Below are 23022 nucleotides of genomic sequence, written 5' to 3' on the forward strand. Positions count from 1 at the left end.
GAATGCATTGTCAATCATGCATTGGGCCACTTTTTGAACTGCAGTAGCCAGGGTCATGCACGTGGAATTCCTCTTCCTTGGCAAGATAAGCCTTCCATTTGGGTTCTAGGCCATAAAGCGGTAGGATTTTGATAAGTGCAGGCTTGTCTGGTTGGGGTCTGAATACAAGGGCACAGCGGTACACCCCTAGTTTCTCACAAAGCAAGTTAGCAACTGTTTGTGCCGCTAATAATATTGCCACATAGTCTGGCACAGTTAGCTGAAAAATGCTGTTTGGTCCATTTAAGGTTTTTCGGGTAAGAATGGTTGTTCCTGGGGTCCACGGGTTAGAATGCAAATAAGCAACAAGTTCATCATTTTCCCAAATTACATTTGTAATGTTCATCATGGGTCTGAAGACTTCAGCTCGAGCAACACCACTGTTCATTGATGCAACAAACATTACTCCAGCATTTGTTTCAACTACAGTTTCACCTTTGTAGTCAACTGCAATGATTCCGGCACATTTTGCATCCGAAATTTCATAAATCACTTCTCGACAGGCTTGTTTAAGAGTGTACCCTTTAAGATTGTAGAGACTAGCTACTTTCTGAGCAACTGTCTGACGTATGAATGCATCACCATCACCGGAGCAGGTTGCAGCCAGTTTATCATCAGCATAAATTCCAGCCCCAACAACTGCTGTGTCTCCCACTCTACCTTTCCACTTGCCTACTAAGCCCCCTGTGGATGTGGCTGCTGCTAGTTTGCCACAACAGTCTAGAGCAACTGCTCCTACAGTTTGTGGATGATTGTTTTTATTTCCACTCAGTTTTATTGCAAGTTCCTTGAATCTGATATCAGTGTGAAAGTAGTCTGTTTTCACCAGATTTTCGCTTTCTGAGAGACCCATTAAAAACTCCTGAGCCCCTTCTCCAGTAAGTAATGCATGGTTACTCTTATCCATGACATGACGAGCTGCATTCACTGGGTTCTTTACATTATGCAAGCAAGCCACAGATCCAGATTTCTTTCTGTGCCCATCCACGATAGTAGCCTCCAGCTCATGCTGGCCATTTTGGTTGTACACAGATCCTTTGCCTGCATTAAATAAGAAACAATCTTCTAAAGCAGCAACACTTCTCTGCACCGCATCAAGACTGCTGCCACCCTGGCTTAGCACACCTGCTCCCAGTGTAAGTGCTGTGTGAAGCGCAAATTCAATTACCTCAACCACTTTATTGTTCAACATCATTTCCTCCCCTGCACCACCATGAATCATCAGGGTGAAATCTGGCTTTCTTTTTGGAGTAGAGCCTAAGGATTGTTTGTCCACCACTTCATTCCATCCATTTGTGTTATTATCTGCTGCAGTGAGATTTTTTGATTCTCTCTCTGTTCCTAGGAGGCATTCGATGGCTCCCATCTGCCCAGCAATTGCATACTTGACTGCCAGAAGCATCAACATTTTTATGTTTAGTTCAAAACACTGTTTGAGTTTTCCTAAGATGCCTGCAAATGTTCCCTTTGCATTCAACACAATATGGACTTTGTCCACCTTGCCGATGTAGGTAACAGCTAGCTGGTCAGTTGCATAGACATTACCAACAGCACATTCAACACCCTCCATCAGATCTGATCCAGTCAGGTAGATAGAGGGGCATCCAAAAAGATCCAGAAATTTCTTAAGTGGGTTGTCTTGAGTCATACCATTGCGCAAGACAGCTAAATGAGGCCCTACACCACTACCACTTTTAGTGGCTTTGATATTTTTTTTGTGCTCCATGAATGTTAAGTGGAACTGCTGAAAGAGTTCCTTGGTATGGTGAGGGACAAGGTCTGGCCTGGTGCAGCACCCTAGAGCTGTAACTAGCTGTCGAGACAGCATTGTGACTGAATATGTGGGATCGCAGCGACCATGTTTGAAGTGTCGCATATGAGTAGGGGTCACCATGATATATCTATCAGCTGATTCACCAAGAGTTTGCCTTAGAGAGAGCTGCAATGAAAAATTGATCCATGCATCATATAAACCTCTCTGGCCCCTTAGAGTGGTGAAGACATCTGGGTAGGATGAAACTTCAAAGGTAACAATAGGTTTACTTGCTTCTGACAGAGGGTAGAGGCTGATACTGAAGTTTAATACTACCTATTGGGAACTCAAGAGGGCTTGGGTGGCAGACAGTATGATCTGATTCATCAATATGCTCAAGAGTTATAGACTCTGAAATCTTCCATACACGTCCAACCACGAGGCCAGCCACCATTCCATCCAGAGCGCTGTGTTCAAACAGCATACCAGTTACACCGTCCTTGAACACCACCATGTTTACCACCTGTAAAAAAAATATAAATAAATAAACGCACATCACTTTCAAAGCACATGTACCTTCTAATGAAGGTCGGTTTGTCCTGAACACACAAATGTATCATTTGTAAATTTAAATAAGCTATATGGCATTATATCATTATATTCTGTGTGGTTAAAAGTCCTCTTAGTTCCTTAGACATTGTAATGCTTCAGCATACGATAATTGCATGCTTCTACCTTTTTGGGGTCAATTAGAAAAGACCACATAAGGTTGTGCTCGCCAGGTGACCATATATAATTTGATGTTGGCTTTGGTAGAGGCTCAGGCTCAAGCCAGACGTTTTATAGCTGTGTTTAAACTGTATGGTTTTTATCATATTTTACTGCCATACAAAAACTTTTTTGCAAACCAATTTCCTAAACAAGATGATCTCACTGATTGATGATGTCAGTATAGTCATTTTTTTTACTTGTTGGTTCAGCCAAGAATCTATCAAAATCTTTTATGGTATAAATAGTAATCATCTAACAATAGTGGCACAATCAGTTTCAAACTAGCTTTAGAATGACACACCACACTCACTTCCTGGTTAGTTCACAAAAACATTCACTATTTATTTCCACACACCTTGTCATAGTACCTCAGACCCTGGCTGTTCTCTCCTCCCAAACGGACTGCATTGAGAGTATTTGCCAGATCCACTGGTGCAGAACAATCTTCTAGCGATAGAGCCAGGATGGCACTCTCCATCACACCAAGTGATCTTGCTGCTTCACCACCAGCTTTCAGGATCTCCTCCCTGGCAGCGTACCATGCTTGTCGATTAAGAGCAGAAAAACCACAAATTGTGGAAGGATCATGAACAATCGATGCAGGTGGAAGATGCATAACATGGGACAGCTGGGTAAAGAGGTCAAGAAGGGGCACAGGTGAGACCTTGCCTGCTTCACCACAGCTTTGTACAATCTGAATTGGAAATACACCTCCGTGGCAGATCACAATGGCATGAAGGCTTTCTGGATACACCTGAGGATAATAGTCAAATAGGTGAACTGTTATTATGAAAGTCTTTTTCTATGTCCTGCTCAGGATTAGTATGCCAACCAAACAAGAGCCGCACCTGATAATGAAGATCATTTGTGTTAATAAGATGAAATCAGGTGTGGCTCCTGTTTGGTTGAATAAAACCCTTCACCCACTCTGGCCCTTTGGGGAAAAGCTCTAGAGCTTTAGAAAACACATCGATACCTTTATCTGATCCTGATGTTTACCAGGTAAACGACTGGCTGCGAACACCTCTGACTGCTGCGTACGCTCTGTAGGTACATCACCCTCGACAAGCCAGGGCTCACTGTACAGCTTGGCTACAGCCCACAACAGAGTGGTAGCCCTCTCAAGCTGTACACACTCTCCCTTTGCTTTGGATGGAGGCAGCACCGAGGGAATCGCCGTGGAGGTCGGCAGGGAGTCCAAACAAGACAGGAGATGCTGTTTGAATTGATCGGTCACCCAGTTCTCGTGGCAGGAGGCACTGGATTTCAGCTGCTTGTGGATGCCGTTGAGGGTCTCTGTTTGCTGTGAAAGAGCACTCTTATACAGGATGTACTCCTCTGGACTCAGAACAAGCTGAAGCACTCGGCTCGCTTCTTTTAAGGTCACATCTAAGTCAGGAACTGGGTAATCAAGTAGCGCCATCCTGAGGAGAAGAGAACAACATACAGAGAATACATTGATGGGATGTATTCAAGAGTTGAGTCAAGTCAAGTCAAGTCAAGTGGCTTTTATTGTCATTTTTACTATACACAGTGGTACACAGTACACAGTAAAAACGAAACAACGTTCCTCCGGAACCCTGGTGCTACACTAAACAACAAAACAACATAAAGTGCATCGAGTGCAGCCTGGTGCAAACAGTGCAAACAAAAGAACAGTACAGACAGACAGAGTGCAGACAGACAACACAAGACAAGACAAAAGACAAAAACCAAGTATAGCGCCGACTAGTAAACCTACTGTATACTTACATATACAGTACTGTGTGAGGAGAATGTAAAAACTATACCCAGGAGAAAGTATAAACAGAACAGAGCAATGTAGTGCAAAAACAGCAGCAAGGAGGTGCAAAGACAGCATGTAAACATTATACTGTAGTATAAAAGGTGCAAAAACAGCATGTAAACATTGTACTGAATATAAGGTGCGAGTATAAATAATAATAAATATATAAATGGTGGTGGAGTGGATCGAGATGAGTGATGATTGTGTTTAGTCCAGGTTGTACAGTTCAGTAACAGTAACACACAGTGAGTGTGTGTGTGTGTGTGTGCGTGTGTAAGTGAGTGTGTGTGAGTTCTGTTCAGTTCTTTGTGTTGAGAAGCCTGATGGCTTGTGGAAAGAAACTGTTACACAGTCTTGTTGTGACGGCCCGAATGCTTCGGAACCGTTTTCCTGATGGTAGGAGGGTGAAGTATGTGTGTGAGGGGTGTGTGTGATCGTCCACAATGCTGTGTGCTTTGCGGATGCAGCGTGTGGTGTAAATGTCCATGATAGAGGGAGAGAGACTCGATGATCTTCTCAGCTGTCCTCACTATCCTCTGTAGGGTCTTGCGATCCGAGACGGTGCAATTCCCAAACCAGGCAGTGATGCAGCTGCTCAGGATGCTCTCAATGGTCCCTCTGTAGAACATGGACAGGATGGGGGGAGGGAGGTGGGCTTTCCTCAGCCTTCTCAGGAAGTAGAGACGCTGCTGGGCTTTCTTGGTGATGGAGCTGGTGTTAAGTGACCAGGTGAGGTTGTCCGCCAGATGAACACCAAGGAATTTGGTGCTCTTGACGATCTCCACAGAGGATCCATCGATAATCAGTGGAGATTGGTCGCTCTGTGCTCTCCTGAAGTCCACAACCATCTCTTTTGTTTTGTCCACGTTCAGAGACAGGTTGTTTGCTCCACACCAGGCAGTTAACCGTTGCACCTCTTCTCTATATGCTGACTCATCGTTCCTGCTGATTAGACCCACCACGGTCGTGTCATCAGCGAACTTGATGATATGATTCGAGCTGTGCGTTGGTGCACAGTCGTGAGTCAGCAGAGTGAACAGCAGTGGACTGAGCACACAGCCTTGAGGGGCTCCAGTGCTCAGTGTGGTGGTGCTGGAGATGCTGTTCCCGATCTGGACTGCCTGAGGTCTCCCAGTCAGGAAATCCAGGATCCAGTTGGTGAAAGCGCCATTTTTGGATCCGGAGAGGACGCTGCGAGCTACTGCCGTGCCGCCATCTTGGACGTTGAGTGAGATGTTTTGCACCACTTTCTCATCAATGCATATTTACTCATGTTTCTGGAGAGGTTCTATTTTCATTTTAAACCATCATTTGTGTCTATTTATTTGTCCTTATTTTAACACATTTGCTGCTTCTTATTTCGGATTGTTTTATATATATTGAGTCCCTATTTATTTTTTTTATTAATTTTTTTTTTTTATTAATTTTTTCTATCTATCTATACACACACACACACACACACACACACACATATATAATATTCACTCACCTCAGGTCAGAATGTCAGAATGGAGTCGTGTGCTGAAGCTGAACGCTGGGTTTCGTCGCAGAAGACAAACAGGACAGAAGACTAACAGGCTGTAATGCAGACTGTGTGATTTTAATTACATAATTTAATTCCCCACCTCCACGTACGTCCAGACGGAGTCCTATCACTGACTTGCGTCTTCACCTCCGCCTTCTTTACCGTCTGAATCAGCAACGCAGCAACACCAAGTTTTACACATGCTAACATCTTATACACCAAATCTATAACAATAAAGTAATTTTTCTATGCAAGTAACAAAAGAATCTTTAGGGTAGTTTATCAAGTAAATATATAGGGCCAAAAGTATTAGGACACATGACTTTTCCAGACGTGTGTGGTTCTTATAAAAACTGTTCCAACAAATTTGGAGGCACACAATTGCATCAGACGTCTCTGGATGCAGTGACATCAAATGTTCCCTTCGCTTGAACTAGGAAACTCTAAACCTGCTCCAGCATGACACTTTTGTACGTCGCTCTGGATAAGGGTGTCTGCTAAATGCCGCAAATGTAAATGTAAATGTAAATGACAATTACAATTACCCTGTGCACAAAGATCTGCTTTCCATGGGTTGGAGTGGAAGATCTTCTACTATAGAACTCTGAAACTTAGTGAACACCCTTGTGGCTGAATTCATGTCCACAAATCTCCACAAAATCCAGTGGAACATCTTTCCAGAAGAGTGGAGGTTATTAGAACAGCAAATGGGGTCTAGATTTGGACTGAGATGTTCAAAAGCACCTACCAACCTTATGCTCAGGTGTCCACAAACTTTTGTCCATATAGTGTATTACAATAATGTGGTGAATGTGGAATGAAGTGTTAGTTAGTTAGTTAGTTAGTTAGTTAGTTAGTTAGTTAGTTCCTCATCCCACAGCACACAGTAAAACAAATATAATATACAGGTACAGATGTAAAATATTTAAAGTGATTACATATGGTTTTATACTTTACTTTTGAATGTAATAATAAAATGTTTAAAATTGAAGCAGCAGCTACAGAAAGCCAGTGGAGGGAATGCAGCAGTGAGGTGATGTGGGAGAACAGAGGAACATTGAAAATCATCAGGTGCACATCATGTGATGTTCACATCACATGCAATTGTCATGAAATTATTCCAAACTGCATCAGTTACAAAAATAACACACTCTGCTCCTGCACACACTCCTACAAATTACAGTGGATTAGCTCAGCATAGAAACTTCTAGAAGCTAAAACTCAAACCCACAATGCAATCATTTTACACTATGAGTGTGTTAGTAAAGCAGAGTGAGATATTATTATTATAGTGGAATGTTCATGCATTATAAATGCACTTCCACTAGAGGGTGGTCTCGCCACAACAGTTAGAAGTTAAAATCTGCAAAATCTGAGTTAGGTATAAACGGAGGTCAGAGCCAGCTTCAAGTGGTTGGGACTTGAGCTCCAAGTGGGTGGGACTTGAGCTCCAAGTAGGCTGTACAAACCTCCGTTCTAATATTTAACAATGACTTTTTATTATACATGGAAAAAGCATGGCAGCACTCTTTATGTTCTTTGTAGAAATGTTACATGTTTGCATGAGTGCCTTCCAAATGTTTTGCTAATTTCACTGAAAACCTACCTGCCATCAGATTTCATCATTTTATTAAATTGTATAACATTAGAAAGAATGTTATTTTGTAAAAAGTAAATAAAGAAATAAACAATGCAGGAGAGAAAATATGCAATAAAGGTGTATGGGGACTACAACCATTTTTATATTGAGCAATAAAATGACTTTTAAAATAGCGTTTGAGATACACAATGACAAAGACATAAGAAACCATATTTTAAAAAGACCACGTTTATTCTGCATGTCGCTACTTCTGCAATCGACATTCACCGCACTTTATGCACAAACCCCACCCTTGGCATAAACCCCACCCCTTTGTGAAGTCCAACCTATTTGCAAAATCTGGCTTTTTGGTTTTCTTTTCTTGTGTTTCATCATTGTCCTGGGATTTGGTGGCTGCATGACCAACTGCTCCTCCATGTTATGAGTTATGATTAAGATGAAGGGGTGCAAAAACTCAGTGAGGTCCACACGCTTTATGGATTCCTATGTACGCTTTTTATTTTATACAAAATAGAACACAAAATTGGGTATATTCAGAAGTCAAGTTTTCCAGTCCTGCAGCATATATACGAGTAATTGGTGTAATTGAATGAACTTCTTTCCCACATTGTAAGGAGATCAGCAGTTTACCCAAATACCAAATTGTTATTAAATTAACCCCATTCACAATGAATCACTGACTCTGTCTGAATGCTAAGTGCTTCCCCAACATCCTTTTGTATCCACAGCTGGAATCCTGCTGCAGAATTTGGTGCACAGTTTTATCCAAATTGTTGCCATCCATTGGAGTTAATACATTGTGGCCTCTGATCATTATACAGTCAAAAAGAAAAAACGATTACATGCGGTCAGTTGCTCTTTCATTTCTAAATCAAAAGTGACTTGGTCTATTAAATCTCATAGTCTAAAACCAGCTGTTTGATAATTTCATATATGTAAGAGGTCATCAGATAATGTGATGAGTGACAGTTCTGTGCAGTACTCATAGATGTGAGTAGGGAATATAATTATGGTCAGTTGTTAGTGAGGGTGATTGCTTGGGGAAAGAAACTGTTCCTGTGTCTGGCACTTTTGGTGAACAAAGTTCTGTAGCGTCTGCCAGAAGGGAGGAGCTGAAAGATGTTGTGTCCAGGGTGTGAAGGGTCATTATTTTTTCTGCCCGGTTTCTGGTTCTTGTATGGTACTGGAGAGTGGGCAGGGGGGCACCAATGATTTTTTCTGCTGTTTTAACGGTTTTCTGCAGTCTGTTTCTGTCCTGTTTTTTTGCTGCTCCAAACCAGATGGTGATTGATGAGCACAAGAAAGATTCAATGACTGCAGTGTAGAACTGCATCAACAGCTCCACTGTACTCCCTTAATTGACATAGAAAGTACATCCTCTGCTGGGCCATTTTCAGAATGGAGTTTATGTTGGATTCCCATTTCAGGTCCTAAAAAATGGTAGTGCCCAGAAACTTGAAGTTCTCCACAGATGACACAGGAATGTTGGATATTGTGAGGGGGAGTAGTGTTGAAGCGTGTTTCCTGAAGTCCACTATCATCTCCACAGATTTGAGTGTGTTTAGCTCAAGGTTGTTCTGACTGCACCATAGCACCAGCTGCTTCACTTCCTGCTCATATGCAGACTCGTCACCATCTTGGATAAGTCCGATGAGTGTGGTGTCATCTGAAAATTTGTGTGTGTTTGAGATCAAGTTGATGTAACATTTCAGTAACACACAGTTTGGTGAGAGAAAAAGTGTGTATGTGTGTGTGTGTGAGATTGGTACAGTTCAGTTGTCTGTGTTGAGGAGCCTGATGAATTGATGGCAGAAAGTGTTACACAGTCTGGTTGTAAGGCCCAAATGCTTCTGTACCTCTTTCCTTATGGCAAGAAGTTAAAGGTTGGTCCAAAACGATGCAGTTCTCAAACCAGGCAGTGATGCAGCTGCTCAGGATGCTCTTGATGGTGTCTCTGTAAAAAATGGACAGAATGGGGGGAGGGAGATGGGCTTTCCTCAGCCTTTTCCTCTGCTGGGATTTCTTCATTAGAGAGCTTGATGCTTGAATTTGGTGCTTGAAGATCTCCATTGGGCATTTATTGATGTTCAGAGGATAATGGCCTTTCTGTGCTCTCCTAATGTAAACAATCATCTGTTTGGTTTTGTCAACATTCAGAGACAGGTTGTTGTCTCCACACCAAGCTGTTAGCTGTTCCACCGCACCCCCTCTCTGTATGCTGACTCATCGTTTTTGCTTTTGAGACCCAGCACGGTCGTGTCATCGGCACAATTGTGGCTCAGCAGAGTGAACAGCAGTGGGCTGAGCACACAGCCTTTAGAAACCCCAGTGCTCAGTTTGGTGGTGGTGGAGGAGATGCTCTTCCCGATATGGACTGACTGGGGTCTCCCAGTCAGAAAGTTCAGGACTCAGTTGCAGAGGGCGATGAACAGGCCCAGTAGGCTTAACTTCTCAATCAGGTGCTGATGGAAGATAGTATTGAATGCTGAACTGAAGTCTATGAACAGTATACATTTGTATGTGTCCTTGTTGTCCAGGTGGGTGAGGGCCAGATGGGGTGGTCATGGAGATGGCATTGTCCATGGAAGGGATTGGACATTGTGCAAACTGCATGGGATCCAGTGAGGGTGGTATCTGGGTCTTGATGTACCTCATGATGAGCCTCTCGAATCAATTCATTACGATGGGTGTGAGTGCGACATAGTCATTAAGGCAGGAGACTGTAGACTTCCTTGGTTTCTTGAGGCATGTAGAAACAACGGTGCTGCTCAGAGAGATGTTAGTGAAGACATCTGCTAGCTGTTCTGCACATTCCCTTAGCACTCTGCTTGGAATGTTGTCTGGTCCAGAAGACTTATGTTGGTTAACTCTGCATAGAGTTTTCCTCGCTTCAGCTGTGGTTAGACAAAGTACCTGGTCGTTGGTCGCATTATTGTCAGAGAAAGGTGAAGTTGTTTTGTAGATTGTGATCGGCTAGATGCCTTGCTGTTCTTAAGGCAGTCTTGTCCCATGCTTTCAGGTTGGAGCGTGTGGTGATGGTCACATAGTTCACATAGTGCCCCCTTAACACTATGTTAGCGCTGGGGGAATGTTTATTCCAACAATAAAAACTGTGGTGAATTCCCAGGCTAAATAAAATGGCCTGCATCTTACAGTCACATACTCCACTAGTGATGAGCAGTAGCTACAAACAAGCACAGAGTTTTTGCATTATTCCATATTGATGTAAACACAATGCCACCCTGAGAGTCTTACAGCACAGCATTTCAGTTGGCATGAAACGCGGCTTGCAAGTCTAGCTAAATGGCTGAGTCATCTGGATTATGATGAGCGACATCTCTGTGAAAACAAAGACACAGCATTCTGGAAACTCTCATCGAGTGGTCTGCTGGAGTCAGATGTAGTCCAGCTTATTGTTCAGGAAGCAGACAAATGGTAGAAGAATGGACGGGAGAGCTTGTAAACAGAGCAAGTCTCAACACTTTTTGATATCACCTCATATGAATATGATCCAGAAATGATGCCATCTTCTGCCTTGCATATTTCAGCAGGACAATGCTAAACTGCATACTGCATCACTGGAAACAGCATGGGTTTATGGTAGAAGGGTTTGGGTGCAAAACTGACTTGCCTGCAGCCAAGACCTTTCTCCAATTAAAAATGTTGAATGTAAAACGAAAATTAGGACAAAGAAAATCCAGGACTGTTGAGCAGGTAGAATCCAATATCAGGCAAAAATGGGACAACGATCCTCTCCCTAATCTTTTATGTACATTTTACTCAGAGTCCAAAATGTTTTGGAATTTGGGTTTTATAAAAGTTTTAAATTAGAGCACCAATTCATAGTTTTTTAAGCAGATCCAAATAAATATATTACAAGTTTCTCTAATCTAATTTCAAACTAGATAAACTAAACTGAAGTAAACTGAAGTAAACTAAATTAAACAGTCCTACACACATGTATAGGTTGAGAAGTGTCATAGACAGAAAGCTGATATAAGAAATCACAGATACCTGCTCAAATATAGTCAATAGATATAATTCAGCATGCACTTTCAGTTTCATATTCTGTGGTTGAAAAGAATTTCTAATCTGTGCATCTCACCTACATGCTACACCCATGTATTCTTTACATTTTTTCACTTTCAGCTTCACTGAAATAATTTTTCAGAGCATGTGCAGTTTCTGTGCCCCTGGCCAATTTCTCAAGACATTTTCTACATATTCTAGTCTATAGTGTTGTCACGGTAATCACTGTGTAATAAATGTGTCAAAAGAAAAAAGTCATTTTTTATAGTGATGGATGGGCTCCATCACATTTATTTTATTTTATTGGAAAGAACCTGGGCTTTAGAAGATTATGGTGTAGATGAGAGAATGATTGAATAAAAAAATGAATGACAAAGACGTACATTACATGAGCGCTGGAGGAATGTTTTCTCTGACAAAGAAACCTGTGGTGAATTCCCGGGCTAAATAAAATGGCCTGCATCTTAAAGTCACATACTCCACTAGTGATGAGCAGTAGCTACAAACAGGCGCAGAGTTTTTGCATCATTCCGTATTGATGTAAACACAATGCCACCCTGAGAGTCTTACAGCACGGCCTTTCAGCATGAAACACGGCTAGCAAGTCTAGCTAATTGGCCGAGTCTGGATCACTAATGCTGAGCTACATCTCTGTGAAAACAAAGACACAGCAGTCTCTAAACTCTCATCGAGTGGTCTGCTGGAGTCAGATGTAGTCTAGCTTATTGTCCAGGGAGCAGAAGTTTGGTCAGCACAGTCTCACCCCACAGCGTCACATATCGATGCTGTGGATGTTGCGTCGGATGTGGACGCCGTCCGACGCAACAAGCAAGAGGCTCTCAACCATCTGCGTCAAAAAGCGGAGCGAAGGGTTTTCCGTCCTCGTCGGCGGCGAAGGGGTACCCTCGGCGTCGAATGTGGACGCCGTCCGACGCAACATCCACAGTGTCGATATGTGACGATGTGGGGTGAGACTGTGTTAGTTTGGTAGACGAATGGACGGGAGAGCTTGTAAACAGGGCAAGTCTTAACACTTTTTAAAACCACAATATATGAACATGATCCAGAACTGACACTATCTTCTCTGGGCTAAAGCTTATGTAAATAGTCTGTGGTAAGACAAATCAAAATTTGACATTCTTTTTGAAACACATGGGTCCTGCATTTGCTGGACTAAAGAGGAGAGGGACCTTGCAGCTTGTTATCAGCGTTCAGATAAAAAAGACACATCTCTGATGGTATGGGGCGCATTAGTGCCTATGGAATGGGCAGCTTGTACATTTGGAAAGGCTCCATCAATGCTGAATGATATATCCAAGTTTAAACTCAACATGTGCTTCCATCCAGACAACATTTTTTTCAAGAAAGGCCTTGCATATTTCAGCAGGAAAATGCTAAACTGCATACGGCATCACCGGCAACAGCATGGGTTCATTGTGGAAGTGTCTGGGTGCAGAACTGGCCTGCCTGTAACCAAGACCTTTCTCCAATTAAAAATATTTCAAGAACGGGAAACGACAATTATGACAAAAAAAATCGAGGACTGTTGAGCAGGTAGAAGCCAATATCAGGCAAGAATGGGACAACGATCCTCTCCCTAATCTTCAGCAACTGCTTTCCTCAGTTCTCAGACATTTACAGACTGTACGCCGTGGTAAACATGGGCGATATGTTGCTGCCATCAATTTCAAAATTACCTTGTTCTTCTTTTCTTAAAATGGTAATTTTTTGTCAGTTTTAACATTGATATGTTTTATATGTTCTATTGTGAATAAAATATGGGTTTATGCAAATCATTCAGATTTTATGTATATTTTAATCAGAGCCCCAAATGTTTTGGAATTTGGGTTTCATAAAAGTTTTAAATTAGAGCACCAATTCATACTTTTTGAAGCAGATCCAAATAAATATATTATAAGTTTCTCTAATCTAATTTTAAACTAGATAACCTAAACTCTCTAAACTGATTAAACTAAATTAAACAGTCCTACACACATGTATAGGTTGAGAAGTGTCAGACAGAAAGCTGATATAAGAAATCACAGATACCTGCTCAAATAAAGTCAATAGATATAATTCAGCATGCACTTTCAGTTTCATATTCTGTGGTTAAAAAACATTTCTAATCTGTGCATCTCACCTACATGCTACACCCATGTATTCTTTACATTTTTTCACGTTCAGCTTCACTGAAATAATTTTTCAGAGCATGTGCAGTTTCTGTGCCCCTGGCCAATTTCTCAAGACATTTTCTACATATTCTAGTCTATAGTGTTGTCACGGTAATCACTGTGTAATTAATGTCTCAAAAGACCGCCTGGGAGAGAGGGTTATGAAGTGGCAAAAAGTGAATCACAAGTCATTTTTTATAGTGATGGATGGGCTCCATCACACTTATTTTATTTTATTGGAAAGAACCTGGGCTTTAGAAGATTATGGTGTAGATGAGAGAATGATTGAATAAAAAAAAGAATTACAAAGACGTACATTACATGAGCGCTGGAGGAATGTTTTCTCTGACAAAGAAACCTGTGGTGAATTCCCGGGCTAAATAAAATGGCCTGCATCTTACAGTCACATACTCCACTAGTGATGAGCCACATCTCTGTGAAAACAAAGAAACAGCAGTCTCTAAACTCTCATCGAGTGGTCTGCTGGGGTCAGATGTAGTCTAGCTTATTGTCCAGGGAGCAGACATTTGGTAGACGAATGGATGGGAGAGCTTGTAAACAGAGCAAGTCTTAACACTTTTTAAAACCACAATATATGAATTTGATCCAGAACTGACACTATCTTCTCTGGGCTAAAGCTTATGTAAATAGTCTGTGGTAAGACAAATCAAAATTTGACATTCTTTTTGAAACACATGGGTCCTGCATTTGCTGGACTAAAGAGGAGAGGGACCTTGCAGCTTGTTATCAGCGTTCAGATAAAAAAGACACATCTCTGATGGTATGGGCGCATTAGTGCCTATGGAATGGGCAGTTTGTAAATCTGGAAAGGCTCCATCAATGCTGAATGATATATCCAAGTTTAAACTCAACATGTGCTTCCATCCAGACAACATTTTTTTCAAGAAAGGCCTTGCATATTTCAGCAGGAATATGCTAAACTGCATACGGCATCACCGGCAACAGCATGGGTTCATTGTGGAAGTGTCTGGGTGCAGAACTGGCCTGCCTGTAACCAAGACCTTTCTCCAATTAAAAATATTTCAAGAACGGGAAACGACAATTATGACAAAGAAAATCCAGGACTAATGAACAGGTAGAAGCCAATATCAGGCAAGAATGGGACAACGATCCTCTCCCTAATCTTCAGCAACTGCTTTCCTCAGTTCTCAGACATTTACAGACTGTACGACGTGGTAAACATGGGCGATATGTTGCTGCCATCAATTTCAAAATTACCTTGTTTTATTTCTTAAAATGGTGAATTTTCTCAGTTTCAACATTGATATGTTTTATATGTTCTATTGTAAATAAAATATGGGTTTATGCAAATCATTCAGATTTTATGTACATTTTACTCAGAGCCCCAAATGTTTTATAAATATAAATATAATATAATATATTATAAATAAATATATTACAAGTTTCTCTAATCTAATTTCAAACTAGATAACCTAAACTCTCTAAACTGATTAAACTAAATTAAACAGTCCTACACACATGTATAGGTTGAGAAGTGTCAGACAGAAAGCTGATATAAGAAATCACAGATACCTGCTCAAATAAAGTCAATAGATATAATTCAGCATGCACTTTCAGTTTCATATTCTGTGGTTAAAAACATTTCTAATCTGTGCATCTCACCTACATGCTACACCCATGTATTCTTTACATTTTTTCACTTTCAGCTTCACTGAAATAATTTTTCAGAGCATGTGCAGTTTCTGTGCCCCTGGCCAATTTCTCAAGACATTTTCTACATATTCTAGTCTATAGTGTTGTCACGGTAATCACTGTGTAATAAATGTGTCAAAAGACCGCCTGGGAAAGAGGGTTATCAAGTGGCAAAAAGTGAATCACAAGTCATTTTTTAAAAGTGATGGATGGGCTCCATCACATTTATTTTATTTAATTGGAAAGAACCTGAGCATTAGAAGATTATGGTGTAGATAAGAGAATCTTCTTCTTCTTCTTTCGGCTGCTCCCATTAGGGGTCGCCACAGAGGATAATCCTTCTCCATACCACCCTGTCCTCTAAATCTGTCTCTTTCACACCATGAATCTCCCTTACCACATCCATGAACCTCCTCCTTGGCCTTCCTTTTTTCCTCCTACCTGGTGGCTCCATCCTCAGCATTCTTCTACCAATATAATTCATGTCCCTCCTCTGCACATGTCCAAACCATCTCAATCTCACCTCCCTCACCTTGTCACCAAAACATCCTACATGCGCTGTCCTCTAATAAACTCATTTCTAATCTTGTCCATCCTCGTCACTCCCAACGAAAACCTTAACACCTTCAGCTCTGCTACCTCCAGCTCCCCCTCCTGTCTTCTACTCAATGCCACTGTCTCTAATCCATACAACATCGCAGGTCTCACCACAGTCCTATAAACTTTCCTTTCATTCTTGCAGATACCCTACTATCACAAATCACTCCTGTCACTCTTCTCCACCCACTCCACCCTGCCTGCACTCTTTTCTTCACTTCTCTAACACACTCTCCATTACTTTGCACTGTTGACCCCAGGTACCTGAACTCCTCCACCTTCTCCACCTCTTCTCCTGCAACCGCACCACTCCACTGCCCTCCCTCTCATTCACACACATGTACTCTGTCTTACTCCTACTGACTTTCATTCCTCTTCTCTCCAGCCTGTACCTCCACCTCTCCAGGCTCTTCTCAACCTGCTCACTACTCTCACCACAAATCACAATATCATCCGCAAACATCATAGTCCAGGAGACTCCTGTCTGACCTCGTCCGTCAACCTGTCCATCACCACTGCAAACAGGAAAGGGCTCAGGGCCGATCCTTGATACAGTCCAACCTTCACCTTGACCCAGTCTGTAGTTTCTACTGCACACTTCACTGCTGTCACACTGTCCTCATACATGTCCTGCACCACCATCACATACTTCTCTGACACACCTGACTTCCTCATACAATACCACAACTCCTCTCTTGGCACCCTGTCGACGCTTTCTCTAAATCCACAAATACACAATGCAATTCCTTCTGTCCTTCTCTATACTTCTCCATCAACATCCTCAAAGCAAATAAGTCATCTGTGGTGCTCTTCCTCGGCATGAAACCATACTGTTGCTCACAGATGGTCACCTCTTCTCTCAGCCTGGCTTCCACTACTCTTTCCCATAACTTCATGGTGTGACTGATCAACTTAATTCCCCTGTAGTTACTGCAGGTCTGCACATCTCCTTATGCTTAAAGATCGGTACCAGCAGACTTCTTCTCCATTCCTCAGGCATCCTCTCACCTTCCAGAATCCTGTTAAACAATCTGGTTAAAAACTCCACTGCCATCTCTCCTAAACATCTCCACGCTTCTACAGGTATGTCATCTGGTCCGACTTTCCACTCTTCATCCTCTTAATCGCTGCTCTCACTTCCTCCTTACTAATCCTATCTACATCCTGCTTCACCAACTCCACATCATCCAACCTTCTCTCTCTGATTTTCCTCATTCATCAGCTGCTCAAAATACTCCCTCCACCTTCTCAACACACTCTCCTCACTAGTCAACACATTTCCTCTCCATCCTTTATTGCTCTAACTTGCAGTACATCCTTCCCAGCTCGGTCCCTCTGCCTGGCCAATCGGTATAAATCCTTTTCTCCTTCCTTAGTGTCCAACCTCTCATACAGCTCCTCATATGCCTTTTCCTTGGCTTTCGCCACATCCTCTTTACCTGCTGCCGCATCTCCTTGTACTCCTGCCTACTTTTCTCATCACTCTGTCTATCCCACTTCTGTTTTGCCAACCTCTTTCTCCTTATGCTCTCCTGCACTTCCTCATTCCACCACCACGTCTCCTTGTCTTCCTTTCTATTTCCAGATGTCACACCAAGTACTTTTCTAGCTGCCTCCCTCATCACTCCTGCAATAGATTCCCAATCACCCAACACCTCTTCACCACCATCGAGCCTCTGTCTGACCTCTTCCCTGAACCTCACACTACACTCTTCCTCCTTCAGTTTCCACCATCTTATTCTTCTTTCAGTCCTCACTCTCTTTCTCTTTTCTTCGCCTCCAAAACCATCCTACAGACCACCATCCGATGCTGTCTAGCTACACTGTCCCCTGCCAACACCTTACAGTCTCCAATCTCCTTCAGGTTGCATCTCCTGCATAGAACATAGTCCACCTGTGTGCACCTTCCTCCACTCTTATCGTCACCCTATGATCCTCCTTCTTCTTAAAATAAGTGTTCACCACTGCCATTTCCATCCTTTTAGCAAAATCTACCACCATCTGCCCTTCCACATTCCTCTCCTTAAAACCATACCTACCCATCACCTCCTCATCACCTCTGTTCCTTCACCTACATGCCCATTAAAGTCTGCCCCAATCACCAATCGTTCTTTCCTAGGTACACCATCTACCACTTCATCTAATTCACTCCAGAATCTTTTCTTCGCCTCCATCTCACAGCCAACTTGTAGAGCATAAGCACTGATGACATTTATCATCATCCCTTCAACTTCCAGCTTCACATTCATCACCCTATCAGAAACTCTCTCCACTACACTCTTACCGTACGCTTCCTTCAGAATCACACCTACACCATTTCTATTTTCATCCACACCATGATAGAACAGTTTAAACACCTCCCTTTTCACTTGGTCTCCTGAACACACAGCATATCTACCTTTCTCCTCTGCATAATATCAGCTCCCTCTCTCCCTTTACCAGTCATAGTACCAACATTTAAAGTACCAACCCAAACCTCTACTCTCCTCCACTTCTCCTTTCCCTGCTATCTCTGTAAACCCGTTGGGCTTATTAATCCGGCCCGCCGAACGTGACCATCTTATGAGCCCTTCTACAAAATTTTTTTTTTCGCTGAAGTCTGATCAAAGGCTGTATGCCTTATATGCCAAGTAACTGTCGCGGTTTTCAAAGAGTACAATATCAGCCGTCACTTTGCTACGAAGTATGCCAACTACGCTGGCAAGCAGTCAGCACAGAAACGGGCAGCTACGGTTTAGAGGTAGAGACGGCAGGTGTCTTGTGTCTGGAGAGCCAAGGCAAGTTTGAAAAAATTTAGTTTGTCACGCAGAACCATGACTCGCCATGTGGGACTAATTGACGAAGAAATCCTTCAAGTTATATTCACTAGCACTGGATAAAAGCGACGACTTAAAAGACACTGCTCAGATCCTAATTTTCATCCGAGTGATTAATGATAGTTAATAAGAGTTTTTGAGCATGGGGTCCCTGAAGGGAACAACTCTGGGTGTCTGCTGCCATCGAGAGACATAAGCTACCTTGGAGTAAACTTGCCAATGTCATGACGGATGGATCACCAGATTTAACTGGAAAAAATGCTGGGCTGCTGAAAAGAATCCAGAATAAAGAGAAAGAGGAAAAACCTGAGCAGGATGTTATTTTCCTTCACTGCATCATCCATCAGGAATCGCTTTGCAAGTCTATATTGCTAGCTTAATCATGTCGTGAATCCAGTCGTAAAACTTGTCAACTTTATACGTGCATGGGGACTTCAGCATCGTCAGTTCATCAAGTTCCTTGAGAAAACTGATGCAGATCATCAGGAGTTGCTGTACCACTCTTGTGTCCGCTGGTTGAGTTTGGGCAAAGTGCTTTAATGAGTGTGGGACCTGAAAGAGGAGATTGGCACATTTTTGGAGTCGGTGGGGAAATCTGACAAATTTCCTGAGCTAAGCAACAAAAACTGGTTTTGTGGATCTGTGTTTGCTGTGGACATATTTTCACACTTGAATGAGCTGAATGTGAAACTACAGGGGAAAGATCAGTTTGTGTACAACATGTACAAACATGTTACAGCCTTCAAATCTAAGCTAACTTTATTCTCCAGATTGCAAACACATCTTTCACTCATTTTTCCACACTTGGCACACAGAAAGAGGCGACGCGAAACGCAAATAATTACAGCAAATTACTGGATGACCTGCATGAAGAATTCAGAAGGTCTTTGCTTGGTTCGACCTACGTATGTGAGCAGACATTCAGCATCATGAACATCAACAAAGCCCCTCACAGATCCAGGTTAACTGACAAACACCTCAGATCTATCCTGAGAACTGCCACAACAATACTTACTCCAGACTTTGATGAGTTCAACAACACTTTTCCTAATGAAACTGAATTTAAGTTTTTCTGCTGTGTTTATTGATGCACTGGCAAAAAAAAAAGATTAACAAGTTGTTGATCTTTTGGCACTTAGATAAAACTGAATTTGTGTTTTTCTGTTGTGTTTATTTAACTGAAATATAATAAATTATTTATTAATATAATTAATGCATTTGGAAAACAATTTGTACAATGAGTCTTGCATATTCATGCTTTGCTACATGTTACAGGCCAAATCTCTAATGTAATATATATATATATATATATATATATATATATATATATATATATATATATATATATATATATTACATTAGAGATTTATATATATATATATATATATATATATATATATATATATATATATATATATATATATATATATATATATATACAGTGAGGAAAATAAGTATTTGAGACTTTTAGGGTGGACGGAGCCAACGCCTCGGTGAACTGTCCCTGGAGGAAATCCAGCACTGAACCAAACAGGCAGTGGACTGGATCCAGCTGGTGGTTCTCACACCATGAGCAGAACAGATGCCACCTGGTATAGGTGTATTCTATAATTTAGCATATTCTTTTAGCTTCACATTCTGTGGATGAAAAGCATTTTTAATTTGAGCATCTCACACATTCTACAGCCTTAAACCTTCTCCTTTACATTTTCTTTCACTTTCAGATTCACTGAAAGAACTTGCCAGAGCATGTGAAGTTTGTGTGCCTCTGGCCAATTTCTCAAGGAATTTCCTACATAAACCAGTCTATAGTGTTGTCACAGTAATTACTTATGGAGCTTGTATGTGCTTATTTCCTCATATAGGGGAGATGCTGAAAACTGCACAAAGTCACACAAGCTTCAGAAATTACATTTGGTAAGTGAAACTATGTGTCTGTGTCATTCTGTCACGGATAGACCAGGCTTCAGTAACCGGGAGTAAAACAAGGTTGTCGTTTATTGCTCTTGAATAAATAAACACAAAAGAGTCAGTAGCGTGGAGCATGGGAAACAGAGGCGGTAGTCTGGATGATCTAATGCCGTAAACGGTAGAGTTAAAGGTGAGTGAAGGGGAAGAGGGACCTTATAAAGGGGAAGAGTAAATGGAGAACAGGTGTAGGTGATTAGTCAGAGGGAGAGGTAAGCGCAAGTGTTGAACGTTGGAGGGAGGCATGACTGGTGGCTCTCTGACATTACCCCCACCTCCAGGAGCAGCTCTGGATGCCCCAAACAAGGTGTCGGGTACAGCCACTAGGGAGATACCAGGGAAAACTTGGGGAAAACAGTAGATCTTTGAAACAAACTTCAAAACAAAGAGTACCGCTCCCAAACTAGAGAAATGACACAGACAATCAAACATAAATAGTATCTAAATAGAAAAATTAAATACTAAAGACAAATAACAAAAATACAACCATAATGAAAGAGAAACTAAAGCCAACAGCATAAATAAAATCAACACTAAAAGAGAAACTAAAGCAACCGGCATCAATAAAATGACTAATAAAAGAATGTAAAAGAAACTAAAGCAAACAGCATAAATAAAATCAATTATGAAAGCAAAACTCAAATAAAACCCTGCTAAACGCAAGTAATAAATAACAAAAAAACTGACTAAATACATAAGGAAAAGAAAAAACTGTAAAAAAGAACAAAACAATAGGAAGCAGACTTAAGATTCTTAAGTATTTTAAGATTCTTGGGTATTGGACAAGCACGAGTAAGGTGCTTGTCTCACTGGGGCATGAGTAAGGTCGGGTACCATCAGTGGACACGGCGGAACTTGCTGCGACTCTGAGGCAGAGCGGCACCCTCTGCAATTCTTTGTATGCTCAGGCATACTTGGTTTCAACAGTGCAAAGTAATGAAGAGTGTGTTAGAGAAGTGAAGAAAAGAGTGCAGGCAGGGTGGAGTGGGTGGAGAAGAGTGATAGCAGGAGTGATTTGTGATAGAAGAGTATCTGTGGGAGTAAAAGGGAAAGTTTATAAGACTGTGGTGAGACCTGAGATGTTGTATGGATTAGAGACAGTGGCATTGAGTAAAAGACAGGAGGTGGAGCTGGAGGTAGCAGAGCTGAAGATGTTGAGATGTTCGTTGGGAGTGACAACGATGGACAGGATTAGAAATGAGTTTATTAGAGGGACAGCGCATGTGGGACATTTTGGAGACAAGGTGAGGGAGGTGAGATTGAGATGGTTTGGACATGTGCAGAGGAGGGACATAGGGTATATCAGTAGGAGAATGCTGAGGATGGAGATACCAGGAAGGAAGAAAAGAGGAAGACCAAGGTAGAGGTTTATGGATGTGGTGAGTGAAGACATGCAGATAGTTGGTGTGAAAGAGGCAGATGTGGAGGACAGGGGGGTATGAAGATGTGGGAACCCCTAACGGGAGGAGCCAAAAGAAAAGAAATAGTCCCAAGAAAAAAAAATAGTATCATGGTCATTTATTTTGAGTTCCAATTATTTAAAATAACGAACAGAAGGAAAGTTCAGTGCACATTGATCAGGGTTTTAAATACTTTTGTATGGCACTGTATACACCTGTATGTCCATTTCCACTTGGTAATGTTCACTGCTTTGCCCTGTACTTTCCAAGCCTTTTGTTTTATAGTTGATTTCCTTGCTTTTTTCTCATTCTGTTCTTCCTGCTTTTGTTTTGACCCATTTTTTGTGTGTGTTTATAGCATATCACAAAAATAAATCTTGGGATCCATTTGCTACGGCATAATAATTTGTTCTGTAGTGTAACAGTAACTGTCATTAATATAGTGGCATATTAGAAAGAAGTTCCAAGATGGCAGCAAAAATGACTGACTTTGTCTTGTAAGGATGGTCAGATCCCTTCATGATCCCAGACCCTGAAAACTGTTATGCAACAAAACAATAAACTTTCTAATTTGAGGAGAGGATCTCTTTAATCTGAGGAGAGAAAGCTGTTCAGCTGCCCAGTCACCCATCTTTGAGCCCCCTCTTCCCCGCCTGGGGAGATGGCCGGGTCATGGAAAAGTGACTTAGAAGTTCATTGTGATTCAAGCTACTATACATGCATAATGTAATAATTACATTTTAGGAATGTGTGCATTTTACCTCCACATATTTGGTATAATTTAAAAGTCTTAGTGTGATTGTAAATATGATCTTCGGGACATTCTGTCCTACTGACATAAGGGTTGCCCCGAAGAAGATCCTTACCAGGTGGTCTAGGTGAATTTTGGTTTT

The 23022-nt window shown here is 41.6% G+C and overlaps 1 protein-coding gene across 1 annotated transcript; it reads right to left on the reverse strand.

Annotated features, from left to right (window-relative positions):
• Positions 1 to 2: 2 nt before the first annotated feature.
• Positions 3 to 6008, reverse strand: LOC124382088. Its single transcript, XM_046844195.1, has 4 exons — positions 5839 to 6008; positions 3540 to 3987; positions 2919 to 3317; positions 3 to 2315 (listed from the first exon to the last, which is right to left on the reverse strand). The coding sequence occupies exon 4, from the start codon at positions 1931 to 1933 to the stop codon at positions 11 to 13; it is 1923 nt and encodes a 640-aa protein (XP_046700151.1). The 5' UTR covers positions 1934 to 2315; positions 2919 to 3317; positions 3540 to 3987; positions 5839 to 6008; the 3' UTR covers positions 3 to 10.
• Between the last annotated feature and the right edge of the window lie 17014 nt (positions 6009 to 23022).

Source organism: Silurus meridionalis, chromosome 29 (genome assembly GCF_014805685.1).
Source record: "Silurus meridionalis isolate SWU-2019-XX chromosome 29, ASM1480568v1, whole genome shotgun sequence".
In the NCBI taxonomy this organism is placed as follows: domain Eukaryota; kingdom Metazoa; phylum Chordata; class Actinopteri; order Siluriformes; family Siluridae; genus Silurus; species Silurus meridionalis.